General features: G+C 47.4%; 1 protein-coding gene across 2 annotated transcripts in view; it reads right to left on the reverse strand.

Moving 5' to 3' along the window:
• Positions 1-1208, reverse strand: part of SEC63 (SEC63 protein translocation regulator) — a 62961-nt gene extending 61753 nt beyond the window's left edge. Inside the window, exon 1 of one of the 2 annotated variants that reach the window (XM_075145620.1) lies at positions 996-1208. In XM_075145620.1, coding sequence (XP_075001721.1) covers positions 996-1119 — 124 coding nt within the window. In that variant the 5' untranslated portion in view covers positions 1120-1208. The remainder of the gene's footprint in view (positions 1-995) is intronic. The other variant, XM_075145621.1, reaches the window with a different exon arrangement.
• Positions 1209-14772: the final 13564 nt, after the last annotated feature.

Here is a 14772-nt window from a genome sequence, read left to right on the forward strand (position 1 = left end):
ACAAAAGCGATTTTTCTCAGATTGCAAAGTACAAGTGTTCCTAAAAGGTCAGTAGTTTCAGCGATGGGAATCAGCATCAAGCATCCCTGTTCTACCGAGCATTCACTATCCTGCCTTTAAACGCAATTTCTACAGCCTTTTTCATCTCAAAACAGCAGTTAAAAATATGTTCCTGGCAGCCTGTATACCAAAAACCTTCTCCCTCCAAGAACAGAGGGATGCAGCAAAGACAAAGAGGAAAATTACTGTGGAAAGGAAATACAGAAGTATTCAGAGAAACTTTCTAACATTGTTTGGGCGACAAAACATCACCCCAAGAGGCAGAACAGAAATCTAGCGCTTAGGACATTTAACTGTGATTTGCAACGGGAAAAATTAGAGCCCCGTTTTCACGCTCGCTGTGCCCTCACAGCATATAAAAGCAGAGCCTGGTAACTTCTCCTCTTTGGCCTCAACTCTAAAACGACGTTCAATAGTTTATTCTTTTCCCACGACGAAAATTTAGGTCATCCGCCCTGAAACACCCCGGGAAGACAAGAGGAAAAAAAAAAAACAAAAACCCAAAACAAAGCATTAGACCCCAGCGCAGCAATGACTCTGCAAGAGCAGGGGCGCGGAGTGGAGCGCGCTTTCGGGGAGGCGGGCTCGGACCCTCCCGTTTGCCCCGTCTGCCCCCGGGTACCGCCAAATGGCTGACGGCGACTGCACCGCCAGCCCGGCGCCCACCACAAGCGGCAGCCCCCGGGTCGCGCTCCGCCGGGCTCCCCCCGCAGAGCCGGCCGGGCGCTCCAAGGGGGGCGGAGCGGAGCGGCACCGCTGCGGGCCCGGCACGGCGCGGCCCGGCCCGGCCCGGCCCCGCTCTGCCGCGGCGCGGGGGCGCGCGGGGGCGGGGGGCGCGCGCCGCCGGCGGCGGGGGGGGGAGGGGAAGGGGGGGGTCGGTAGCGGCCGCGGTGGCAGGCGGAGGCGCAGGCCGAGCCCGGGACAGGGCCGCTCACCGGCGTGCTGGTCCCGCGGCCACAGGTAGTAGGTGGCGGGGATGACGATGAGCCCCACGAAGCTGGTGAGGAAGTAGAAGAAGGTGTTGCCGCTGTCGTCGTACTGGAACTGCTGCCCCGCCATGGCCGCTCACCGCCGCGCCGACCGCCTGCCCCCCGCCGCTGGCGTCCCCGCCGGCGGCCCGGTCTCGCCGTCCCGGCTCGCGCGGGGCCGAGCCAGCCGCTCCGGGATCCCGCGAGAACGGGCGCTCCCCCGCCCCCTCCCGGGCGCCGCCGCGGAAGGAGACGTGTCACTGTGCAGCCACCATAGGCATTGTGGCGTCACGGGCGGCGCGCGCGCGCGCGCGCGCCCCCACCCACACCCCCGCCCGGCCGCTGATTGGCTCGTCGAAAGCCACGCCCCTCGCCTTCCGCCGCGCCGCGAGAGGCGCCTGAGGAGAGCTGGCGGAGGGGGGGTGGTCCCGTCCCCTCACGTCCCTGTCCCCGTCCCCGTCCCTGACCTCATCCCCGTACCCTGTCCCCGTCCCGAGGGGCGCCGCGACCCCGCCCGGCTCCCGCGGGCGGGTGGCCGAAAGCGATGGCCTGCAGGCAGCGGGCTGCTGACCCCCGCCTTGCCCCTGCACCGCCGCCTCTTCCCGCAAGATGGCGCCCCTGCCCCGGGGTAGCGCCCCGGCCGCCTCCTGTTCCCTGCCCTCATCCCCGCGCAGAATAGGTGTCCTCGGGAATTGCTGGGGCTTTGAGGCCGGGGAGGGTCGTGAGTAGCGTTTTGCGGTGTGCAGAGGGGCTTGTGGGGGCAGTGCTGGTTTTACCCCAAGCGGGACTGAAGCTGGGCTGCTCTGCGGCAGCAGCTGGGGCTTGCGCGGGGCGTGGGGCAGTGAGGTCAGCGAGGGGGACGGAAGCGGGGAAGGCTGCAGGAATAGGGCTAGGGAAGAGAGGAAGGTGGTGAGGGTAGAAGCCGGGAAGCAGCATTCAGGGGGTAAATAAGGGACCAAAAGGCACAGTGTTCTTAAAGTGTGTAGGAACTTGGATAAGGAAAGCAGTTCAGACATACGAAGTCCTCAGGGTTTGGAGGGTGGACCCTGAGCAGTCATGTGAGGGCAAACATTTAAAATGTGTCTAATTCTGAATTTAGTTGCAGGAATGATCATACTTTACAAGAGGATGTGACCCTAAAGGTGTGAAATCAAAAGGCAGATATTGTGTTGCTATTCATCACACCTTTAATGGCAAGTTACCTCTCTGAAGTAGAAAAGGCTGCTAATCATGCCCATTCATGAGAGTATGCCCATCTCTACAGTTTCAGGGTCCAGTGTACAGCCACTCATAAATGTGATCTCATAGATATCTCACAGTTTCAGTACTTGTAAGTTCAGAGTATGGGAAAACATGGCACAGAAGTTGTGATGGCATCACATGCAAGGGAGGCGTTAGGCATACCTTAGTGGGAAAGAAGTGCTGTCCCAACATTAAGGAAGACTCTGATGTGGGAAGTGGAGAGAAAGGTAATAACATCACAACCAATGAGTAGCACCAAATGTCCTGTTGCCATGATACAGTAATCCATAGATGGAAGAAATCTCTTTATTTTTTCTGGGAAAGGATTTTGTGTTAATTAAAATGTTTTTTAAAAAAGATTTTATTTTTTTCATTGATACTCTTTGTAATTGTTCCCAGTTAGATCCTTGTAGAGTTCACAGGCAAAGTTTAAGATATTTCCTTCTATGTCTTTTGCTGTATACACTGCCTTTGAGTTTTGTACACCCTCTGCAGTGATGACAGCTCTTGCAGTAGCTGTTCTGGGGGATAATTGAATGCATAAAACTCACCTCTCTCTGTGGGTTTCTAGTCCTTAATGTTTCACAATGAGGCAGTGAAAAGCTTCTGTACAGTAAAAAAGACACAAGACAGGTAAAAAGCTGCACATGTACTTAGCTCAGATTTGTAAGCAAAGGAAATGCTCTTTCTGCAACTGTGTTCAGTTGTTGAGTCTGTTACTTCAGTCAGATAAAGAGGCAGAGCTCTCAGAGACAATTGAGTTCCTACAGGTTCTGTGAAAGCAACCTGTTAGGTGAGGAAGGCTTATAGGTGCCCCAGCTTGAAGGCCCAGCAGTGGGTGAGCTAAGAGCTTACTAGACACTAAAATCTACACGGGAAACAGTGTGGGTAACCGTCCTGTAGAAAATCTCCAGTCAATGTGTTCAGCGGATCTCAGGAGCCAGATTAGGAGCAAAGCAGGCATTGCTGTTGTTGCAGATCGTGAGGCTGCTTCTTAATGCCATCATTTTGGAGCCCAGCTATGGATTTTCGATCAATTGTTGGCAACATTGCTCCTTTGCCCTATTGGCGTGTGAGGGGGTTGCCTGTGGCATTAACTGACCTAGGGAGGGAATCCTGGGGGGTGGCTCTTGGCCTCATCCTGTCTCTGCTTTCCCCCTGCCAGCCTGTTCCAGCTATTAGCCAGGAGCCACTGGAAAGGAAGGCCTGAGAAAAATAATTCCTGCTGTCCAGCTCTGGTAGTGCAGGGCTCCCCAGTCAGGAGGTGGGTTGCCCAGTAATTGAATAGCGGTGAGCAGAGGCCATTCTAGCATAAACCCCAACAGTTTGTTTGAGTGCCATTCCTTATGTACACGATTTCCCCATAAACAGTGATGGTGATCCCTTGCTTCCCAGGGGAAAGGGAGAAGCAATGTTGTTTTTTCCACTCACGGCCTGTCTGGAAGGTCATCTGGGAAAAAACAACCCCGCCTGCTTGGATTTCAGGGGCGGCTAGGTCCACTGGAGGTGAAGACAGTTATCTACAGAAATAGTAGCTAACTATTTCTGAACTAGAGGAATTTGATCTTCCCAAAATGCTGTCAGAATACATTAAGCACCCTTTGTGTCAACTCAGAAAAGCACTCTCTTTCATGGCACAGCACTGTCATGCCACGAGCAGTTGTAGTGGGCCCTTCCACGTGGGCAGGGTCTGCGCAAATGGGTTACTGCGGCCATGGGGGCTGCCCCTGGCATCTCACAGCACACTTCTGCGGTCCGCCTGGCTTCCCTTCGGCACCCTGCGCCAGGATCAAATTGCTCGGTGTTCTGTGCATGGTCATTCACGCAACGGTTTCACAGTCACCAGCATCTCTTGCACATCCGCTGGTGATGTTTCCGATCTCATGGGAGGTTGTCAGCTGCTGACCACCTCTACCAAGCGTGCAGCTTCAGGCTTTTTTCAAGGAATGTTACAAAAATGCAGCCTACTGCGTTCAAGCCTACCTTAATTCCTAACCACACAAGCCAGAGACACAAATTACTAGCAGGAGAAAGAGCGCTTTGACAAGATCCCATAATCTCTGTGGAAGAAAAGCAGCAACAGACCTGGTAAGGTACCAAAGATGGCAGTCAGACTGGTTTAGCGGGTAGGAATGGTGAAATTTAGAACATTTCAGCTGTAAGAGAGACGTAGTTTCCAAACAGAATGGAAGATTTCATGATTGTGAAATGGAAATTACAGTTCCCGCCTACAGCTGCGGGAACCTGTGTCCCAGAGGTCATGACCTTCCTGATCTTCTGTGAGGTGGTGGACTGCCTTCCTGCAGCTGATGGAGTCTGGAGAGCAGGTGTTTCCAGAGGTAGGGACTGGACAGCAGATGGTGTTATGGAAATTACGCATGCCAGCCACCATTACAGTGTTCGACTCTAGGTTTCCGCTGCATCAATAAGCCGAAAAGAGATTCTTCTCTAAAGTCCTTTTCATAATAGCGCTACAGCTCGAGCTGGGTGCCTCCGAAGAGGGATCCCAAACAAAGAAATCCCTGGGCAATTATACCCTTACAATCTAAGTTTCCCACCCCTCACACGACAGTTCGGACCAATAGTAATATCGAGGTCTGGGGTCTTCTTGCTTTTTATTGGTTTGATTTGCTGGCTGTTTCGTTACTAAGCGGTTGCTAAGTGGTCATCTTCTTATACAATATACAGTGGTTCTATATCCTGTTTCACATCCTCTTAGGTTGGTTTTGGCTGGTTCTGTAGTTAGCTCTTTGGGATGTTGTAATACAGTTGTTACAGTTCATATACCCAACCTATAGGCTTTGTCTGCTCTAGCTATTAACGTTTAAGCTGCTAGTGTTAAGTTTGGACTAACTTTTCCTACAACAGTCCTCCCTTTGTTTTTATTAACATTCCTGTTATCATTTGGGAGCAGAATATTTGTAGCCTCTAAGGTGTGAGCACAGTTGAGTGCAGCAAATGTTACAACATTGAATAGAAACAAACATTACAAGTATTACAAAGATCATTATAAAAATTAATAACCCATAATGAATTTGTTTTGCCCAAGCTCCTAAATCTGGTACCCAGGAGGTGAGCCAAGACCATACTTCTTTGAATCCTGCTGAAATATTGTCCAATTGTATTTATGCATTAATTTTACTTGTTCCCACAACTTCCGGACATCGGCTGAAATCCTTCCGCTCTGGTCAACGTACATGCAACAACTGGTTTTAATAATTGTACATACTCCCCCTTGTGAAGCTAACAAAGTATCTAATGCCGTTCTATTTTGCAGTGTAATTTTGGGGAGTTGCGAAACCTCTTCTTGTAACGCCGTAATTGCATCAGCAGTATTATTGCCAAGAATTTCTGTTGCTGCTGAAAGGTTAACTAAGGCCTTTTCTAATTCGCCCAGTCCCAACCAGGGAAGAAACCATCTAGCGAAGGAGTGGAATGTGGTCAGCCTTTCTACTAGTGGATTATTACGTTTGGTCCTATGAACAAATGTTCATAACCATGACCCTGATTCCATAGTCAAATTTGAGAACACAGAAATATTAGGAGTAACAGCTCCTAAGGTACAAGTTCCCGCCAATCTCCTGATAATGTTTTGCGAGCTCTCTTACCACATATCCAAAACCACCCTTTTCCCTCAGGTACAGGCCAAGGTGTATTGGAAAAGACCCCAAGTATTCCCGCTATTCCTATTTTCATTGTTTGGTTTTAATTGTTAAAGTTGTCCACAAGGGTGGCACCATTGTATAGGAGCTTAAGTTGGCTGGGGAGGGCCTGACATTTTACGCATGTTGCATATTTGCTCTTTGCTCCTGGGTTTACCATCTCCCATTGTTGTGAATCAATGTGGTCTCGATGGAAAGTACTTATCTGGTATAGGGATCCCTAACAGGGGAATGCTTGAAGCTAAGTGGCTTGGGAGGTTAGTTTTTTTAGTAATCCAACAGTTAGGTTTTTTAGTAATTTGGACTATGGTTTGTGACAAATTAAAATAGAGGTTTTCTCTCCACTCGTAATGGGGCTGTACAGACTTCGATATTCCCTTTACCTGTGTAAAAAGCACAGCAAATGTTAGTAACTTTACCCATAAAATCTCCATAATCTCTTCTATAAGGATGGTATATATACCAAGAGGGGTAACCTTATTAACCAGTCTCAGATGGTCCACTTAACGAGGCGTCTGGGGAGTCCCGTGCCCAAGTAGCTCTGGAAAAGAAACAAAAATGACACAAATTCACAATTCCATCATTCTTCAGAAATTCAAATGGTTTCCGTCTCCAAAGTAGCCATCATGATAGATTCCCCTGTCACCAGTCATTGTTCATCTACTAAATGATCCTCAGGTAGCCATTTAACGTGTGAGTGGCTTTACAGTAAAGTAAGAACTTAACGAGACAGTATACAGCCCCTCCCACCTGGGTTCCAGTTTAGATTTACAGGAAAATACTTTCATTAAAACTTCATCCCCAGGCTGTAAATTGTGTACCTGTACCGCTGGAGGGGTGGGTTGGTACCAATGAGCATGCTCCCTTTTAATTTTGAAACTTTCTTTAAATTTAGAATGTAGTGTGTTAAACACTCATCTCCATTCAAGAGGCTGGTTTTGGCCGGGATATAAGTTCCCGGTATATCTTAATGTCTCCCAAAAAGAACCTCAGCAAGCGATAGTCCTAAGGGTTGCCTTGGGGCATTCCAAATGTCCTATAAGGCTAAATTTAATGCTTCTGGCCATTTTAACCCTGTATGTGTGCAAGTTGTAGCTATTGTCTCCTTAATAGTTCTATTCATTCTTCCTACTTGCCCAAATGCTTGAGGGTGATAAGGAGCATGCAATCTTTTTTCTTTCCCTAAACTCCTATAAAGTAGGTTGATTATTTCGGCAGTGAAATGCGGCCCTCTGTCTGATTCTGTAGATTCTGGTACTCCATACCTAGGAATAATTTCTTTAAGGAGATCTTTTATTACTCCTCCAGGGTCTGCTTTTCTTGTTGGGAAAGCCTCTACCCATCCTGATAATTGGTCAACTATCACTAGCAAATGTTTATATCCACACACTGCAGGCATATCAGCATAATCTATTCGCAGTCTTTGGAATGGGAAAAATACCCGTGGTCAATTTCCCAATTCATGCGCAGGTTTTATAGTTGAGAATTTTTGACAGGTAGGACAGGTATTAATAATTCTTTTAGCAGCTGCGTAGGCACCCGGGGCTGCCCATACTTGCTGTACTTGGTTAGCCACTGCTTCCATTCCTCCATGAGCTTTATCATAGTTCTAGTCATCAGGTATTTCTTCCGTAAGACAGGTTTTCCCCCTATTGTCCGCATTCCATCTTCATCTTCCACTGCTTCCCACTTTTTCCACTGTTCCTTTTCTTCACTTGTCACATCAGATTGGTATAATTCTTTTGGATGGTCAACATTGGGCCATGAGTTCTTATCCAAAGTAACTGCCATAATCTTCACTGCAGGTTGACGAGCAGTGGCTTTCACTGGTGCATCAGCTAAGGCACTCCCTTTGCTGATTACAGTAGTGTCCCTTGTACGGGCTGAACAGTGAACCACAGCAATCTCTTTGGGAAGTTGAATTGCGTCCAACAAGTCCCAAATTTCTGTTCCATTAGCCACAGCTTTTCTTGAGGAAGTGAGAAATCCCCGTTCTTTCCACAATATGCCTATTGCATGGCATATGCCAAAAGCATACCTTGACCCTGTGTAGATGGTTACTCGCTTTTCACTTCCCAGGCGAGCTGCTTGGGCTAACGCAATTAACTCTGCCCCTTGAGCACTAACCGTTGCCGGAAGGGGTCTGGCGTCTAGAACCTGCCATTGGTCCGCAATTGCATAGCCAGTCGTTCATTGCCTGTGTAAATAGTAGGACAATCCATCTGTGAATAAAACAAGGTCTAGGTTTTGTAAGGGAAGGTCGATGAGATCTGCTCATGGCTTACTAATAGTCTGGATTACCATGTCACATCAGTGATGCTCTTCCCCTTCTCCAGGTATTGGTAGTCTTGTTGCCAGGTTCAATGTATTACACCTGTTTAGAATCACATTATCTGCGTTTAAAAGAGTTAGTTCGTATTTTTGTGCATCTTGGAGAGACAAGGCTTGTGTCTGTATTGCTTGAGAACTAATTCAACTTCATGTGGCACATAGATCGTAATTGGGTGCCCTAATACTAAAGATTGACTTTTTTCCACTATTGTAGCTGCCACTGCCAGTGATCTAATGCATGTTGGAGCTCCAGCTGCCAGCCGATGCAGTTGAACAGAATCATATGCCACAGGTCTTTGATGAGGTCCTAATTTCTGCATTAACACTCCACTAGCCACCCCTTTTTGTTCATGTATATACAGATCGAAAGGTTTTGTGTAGTCTGGAAGTCCTAAAGCTAGAGCTGAAGCCAAGGCCCCTTTTGTAGCTCTAAAGGCTTTTTCCCGTTCTGGCCCCCATGTAATGGGTTCTATTTCTTCATTTTTTGTTGTCTCTGTCAGAGGTTTGGTTAGTTCCCCTAATCCTGCTACCCATGGTTGGCAAAACCCAACTGCACCTAAAACCCCTTGTAGCTGTTTTTTTGGAACTGGCCAAGGAATTTCAATTATAGTTTTTACTCTTTCTGGATCTCTTACCTGCTGTCCTTCCTTTAAAATGAATCCCAGATACTTTACTTCCTTTTGACACGGCTGGAGGTTGGATGGAGGTGCGCGATGTCCCTTGGTTGCTAAGGCAGCACATAAATGTATAGCATCTTTTAAACAGTCGTTACAATTTCTCCTAGCTATTAGTAAATCACCTACGTATTGCACGCCAGGTAACTCAATATCCTTTAAATCTTCTTTTAATATCCAAGAAAATATGATAGGACACCCAGTAAATCCCTGTAGAAGGCGAGTCCATGTCAACTGTTGTCCCTTCCAAGTGAAAGCAAACAAGGGTTGGCTTGCTTTGTTTATGGGAATACTGAAGAATGCTGCGGTCAAATCGATCACAGTAAAACGCTTGGCCCAATGCGGTGTTTGCGAGAGTATAGCAGAGGGCTCTGGCACTGCGGGGTGTGGGACAGTAACACACTGATTGATTGCTCTCGAATCTTGAACAAATCGAACCTCAGGATCCCCAACTTTACCCAGTCTGTTTTTTCTTACTGGTAACATTGGGGTATTATATGGGGATTCACACACTTTCAAGATTCCTTGGGCAAGGTACTGCCCTGTTCGTTTCTGGAGGCTCGTCTCCGCCTCACGGGGCCGGGATGCCGCTGGGCAGCAGGGGCACACCCCCCCAGGTTTTCACATGTGGCGGGGGTGCCAGTTGCAGTGGCCCCACAGCAGGTCCCAATTCACTCCACAATTCCCTGGGCACCGCTCCCAGGGGTTTTGGTATCTCTAGGTCGGGATCCCAGACTTCGGATATTATGCATACCCTCGCGGTTGTCAAATCAGTACTCCTGGGTGTCAGATGTAATTGTACATCCAGGGTTCGGTGGAGATCTTTTCCTAATAAACAAGCCGGGACTCCTCTGCTATTACAAAATCTCCCCCGCACCTCTTTATTTCCTATTGTTAATAGTAGTGGTCTACTTAAAACATGTTCTCCTTTTCCAGTTCCCCCTTGAATTAACAACTTGTCCTGTGATACAGATCCCCTTGGTACAAAATTTAGAAGTGATAATGTTGCTCCCGTGTCAACTAAAAATTCAACTTCCTTTCCTTCTATTTTCTCAATTATATGTCCCTTATGATTCAGCTGAGCTTTTCACATCCCATAGATTCCAATTTCCACAGAATCTTCTGAGTCCCCTGCCTATAGTCATTGCAGATTACTTCTTGATTCCTGTCTTACACCTCCCATGTCCAGTTCCCTTTGAGACCCCCTCGGACGAAGCGGGCATTCTCTTTGCCAGTGACCAAGTTTCCCACAGTAATGACACTTTTCCTCACAGTTTTTTCCAAGTCTTTTCATTCCTCTTTCGAATCTCCGGTCTGACCTACCTCCCCTCCTCGTTTTGTTCTCTTCAAGGGGGAAATCCCCTCCCTCGCCCTCTTAATTGTAAACTCTGTGCCAGTGCTGCTGCTAAAAGACTAACTTCTTGTTGCTTTTCCTGTTTCTTTTCCTTTGCGAGTTCAGCTCTATGTTTTTCCTCCTGTCCATCGAACATAAACACTGCCACACTTAGGATCTTTTGTAATGTCTGCCCTTGCCACCCAGGCATATGTTCTTTAAAATATTTCTAATAGCTTCCACTAAATTCTGAATCACTGTCTGAGGGTTTGCTCTGTTTCCTGCATTATTATAATCCCAATTTGGATCACTTGCCAGCCAAGGATTCCTATTTCCCCCAGCCTGTCGCATCAATTCTGCATCCTTTTCAATTATTTTATCCCTTTCATCAGATAGAAATAACTCCTTCAATAATATTTGAGTATCCCCCCCATGATGGATTATATCCAGTACAAATGTTTGAAAATAATTGGGCACACCAATCCTCATCTTCCCTCAATCTAGGCATTTTATTCCCCCACATAGCTAAATCTCCTGGATTCCAGGTTGATTAGTAAATACATGCAATACTGGAGGAGGAGCGTTGGCTCCCCCTGGCTACAGGCTGCGTCGCAGATGGATTTGGAAGAACATTAGCAGAAGCAGTAGCTGGAGGAGTGGCAGAAGCAGTAGCAAAAGATGGGTTAGAAGAAAGCGGGGGGGGGGTGCATAGGGTGGAGCAGATTCCACAAGCGTATCTGTTGGATCATTTACGACTGCTGCAGCTAGAGTCGTAACCCGTGTTCTCTGTGAACTTTTCCGACCACCTTCTTTATGGCGATCATATGCCCAATTGCCCCATACATACCAAAAATCTGCTTGATAAGGTTTTTTATCTTCTAGAATATGTCATAGTAAAGTTAATTTCTTTTGGTCAAAGGATCCTTCATGGGACCACCCCCCCACCATCCAGTCATCACCGGCCATTCCTCCTGGCACGAGTGCTATTGCTCGTTTTTTTGATAGAGTTGCAGTGCCATCTATTTCTCTCCAATTTTCTAGTATCTTGGCTAAGGGCCTCCTCTTCTCTATGCCGGCTATGTCCCCATATGCCAAATTTGTGTGCCTTGCACTGATCAGGCCACGCACACCTCTCCTAGCGCGCTTCCGAGCTGGGACTTGAACCCACTCGAACCCAGAATATCCAGAATTCAGTAGTAGAATTTTAACACTCCGGTCGGTGCCTCCAGTCCCCAAAGTTCCCAGGTGAACTCACCTGATGCCGGCAGCTGGACATTTGGAGACGAGAGGGTCCGACGTCCAGCGCTGGTTGTCTAGAGTCCTATCTGGGTTGCCAAACTGTTATGGAAATTACGCATGCCAGTCACCATACCAGGGTTCGACTCTAGGTTTCCGCTGCATCAATAAGCCGAAAAGAGATTCTTCTCTAAAGTCCTTTTCATAATAGCGCTACAGCTCGAGCTGGGTGCCTCCGAAGAGGGATCCCAAACAAAGAAATCCCTGGGCAATTATACCCTTACAATCTAAGTTCCCCACCCCTCACACGACAGTTCGGACCAATAGTAATATCGAGGTCTGGGGTCTTCTTGCTTTTTATTGGTTTGATTTGCTGGCTGTTTCGTTACTAAGCGGTTGCTAAGTGGTCATCTTCTTATACAATATACAGTGGTTCTATATCCTGTTTCACATCCTCTTAGGTTGGTTTCAGCTGGTTCTGTAGTTAGCTCTTCGGGATGTTGTAATGCGGTTGTTACAGTTCATATACCGCAATCTATAGGCTTTGTCTACTCTAGCTATTAACGTTTAAGCTGCTAGGGCTAAGTTTTGACTAACTTTTTCTACAACAATGGCAATCCAACACAGCGCTGGGAAGTTCTCCAGCTCACGCCGTTGCCAAACAAGTCTGATAAGGTGGTGATGGATTTCCAACGATTTGCCAGTTTTATAGGCATATTAGTTTCCAGCAAAATGCAATATGACATTATATAAGTCTAGCATATCTGGGTCATTAAACCAACAAAGGAAGGCGGCTCTTAGTGTGCGTAGGCGAGAAAGAGAGAAGATAACAGGTTTGCATGGCATATTCCATTGAAATGGGCATTGCTAACAAAATAGTTCTTTGTAAGAGCTTCAGAAGCACCTGTGGCTGTGGAAAAACTACAGGCATGAGAAAGGCAGCACGATCTGCTCTGTGTGTAGCTGGGATCCCCCTCAGGCTGTCCAGCAGGGTTGGGTGGCCAGGCAGGTTCCTGCCTTTGCCCTGCTCCTGGTCCACTCTGCAGGCAGTGTCGCCCAGGAGCCTTTGTGTTTGGCCCAGCTATTTTAGAAATGGTCTTCCTCTGTGTGTGTCTGAAGATGGTCCATTCAATTAGTTCTAGTCAGGAAAAGTTGGTGTGACCAACCTGAAGAGCCATGAACCAAAAAAAGTCTCTCATGAAGAAAAATACCATGGGAGGGAAGGTGCCTGCAGCTAGTTCCGCTAGTGCCTGCACCCACTTCCCTGCAAACACCACTGCCTTTCTCACTGGCACTTTTTATTGCTGCTATTTTATTTGTTTCTGGCAGAGAAGCCAGATTCAATTTGATGGCCCAGTGATCCGCTCTGGGACCACAATGGACCTGTCTTCTTTGGATTTGCATGTTGGTTTTGGGAATAAAACTAGCAGTTGCCCAGGACCAGAGAGGGGTTGAGCTGTACAACACATCTAACATGACCATACAAGGAAGAAAGGTCCCATGTTTTAACCTCTTCTTGGGGTGCCCACAAGGGTGTAACTCCCTCTGGTTGGGGTTACCACATTCTTGCATCCCCCAATGTCCGATTTGCTTCCAAACTGGGATGAGAAAAGATATGTATTGTATTCACCTTGGCATGCTTCCTAACATTTTGGTGCGATTTCCACAAAAACCTCTGTAGATCCACTCCTGACTAGGCACGGGGATTGGGCCAGACTGACAGCAGGGATGGGGGAGGCGGGGGAGAAGCGCTTAAGGGCGGTGATGTGGAAATCTGTAGGATGGGGAAACAGAGCTTTCCTGGGCAGTGTGCTGAGTACTGCAGAACTTCATACAGCAGTTAGTTAGTGACAGGAAATTGGCGGGTTTTCCTGCTGAGAGGTGACAAATTCAGGAAAAAACGTACCAGAGCGAGTCGACCGGAGCTTGTGTCTCAGTTGTGTAGAAGTTAATGGCAGCCCAAAACCCCACAACGCTCCTGAACAAAGTGCGGTGCCAGAAGAGCCAGGAGAGTGGGAAGATAAGAGCTTGTGCACCTCATAAGCTCATCTGCGACATTTGGGCTGTGATTCCCTGGAGTCTTACCCGTAGCAGAAAATCCAATGATTGAGTTACATCAGGAATCAATTGGGTTGGCATTTTGGCCTACTTCCTTCTCTCCTTGTCGGGTGCGAGGGAGTAATTGTGGGGATGCAATACTGAAGCTGAGCAGTGCTTTAGGGGTTGAGGGTTTCCACTGACATAGGTCCAAAATGCTGACTTTCTCCTCCTTCTTTCTCTTTTCTCACCTTCCTCTCTTTCTTTCTCTCTTTCTCTTCTTTCTCTCTCTCCTTTTCTCTACCTTTCCCCCACACAAGGAGCAGCCATGAGGGTTGTGCCCTCGAGGAGGGGCAGGCTTTGCCGCAGGGCTTCACAGGCAACAACAGGGCACTAATGTCAGGAATACCAACAATGAAAGCTGGAGCACAGCTGCTGCTTTTCTGGAAATTAATAAGTGTTGCGGTTAAATCCAGCAACTGGGACTCAGGGGTATTATGAGGATAGGCACAACAAAGATGGAGTAAGTGGATTATCTGAAAAGTCCTCCCCCCCTTTTTTCCTCCAAGTTTCCCATTTTTGTTTACGTTAACTATTTTATGCCATATTTTTAAACATGGCCTAAAAATGATGCAATAGCACTGCCTTTAGAAACGGAAAATAATTTGTAAATTATGCTTACTACTTGGCATTCAGAGCTCTTCAAACAATATCTGTTTTGATAGTTGACCTTGCAAATTGGGGAAGACAGAAGTAAGTCACAAAGATTCCTGCGGGTTAAACTATTTTCCAAGCTGATTATGAAGCTTAGAGCTCAAAAGGTCTTTGCACTGAAACTCACAAAATACCTTTTCTTTTTAAAGGGTTATCACCACCTAATTCATTTAACCTCTGATTTCGCATTAGAGGTATTGTTTACTCCTCTACTGCTCAGAAAATGCTCAGGAAGTGTGATATTATGGTCCACCCCACAAGCCTGCTCCAAGACACAGCAGCTTAGCACAGCATACTGCTGCCGTCTGTTCACCATGGCTGGGTTTTGTTAACGAATACTGTTTCAATGTTTAAGAAGGGCTTTCCCTGACATTTTATTTATTCCTCAATAATCTCAATCATGCTGCCAGTGATCAGGCGAAATTCGCATTGACACCATTGCCTGGCTGCTACCGGTGCAAGATTTGCCCAAGAAAGAGCTGTAAAACCATGAATGCAATGCTACGCACAGGGGC

This window comes from Calonectris borealis, chromosome 3, assembly GCF_964195595.1.
Source record: "Calonectris borealis chromosome 3, bCalBor7.hap1.2, whole genome shotgun sequence".
Taxonomy (NCBI): domain Eukaryota; kingdom Metazoa; phylum Chordata; class Aves; order Procellariiformes; family Procellariidae; genus Calonectris; species Calonectris borealis.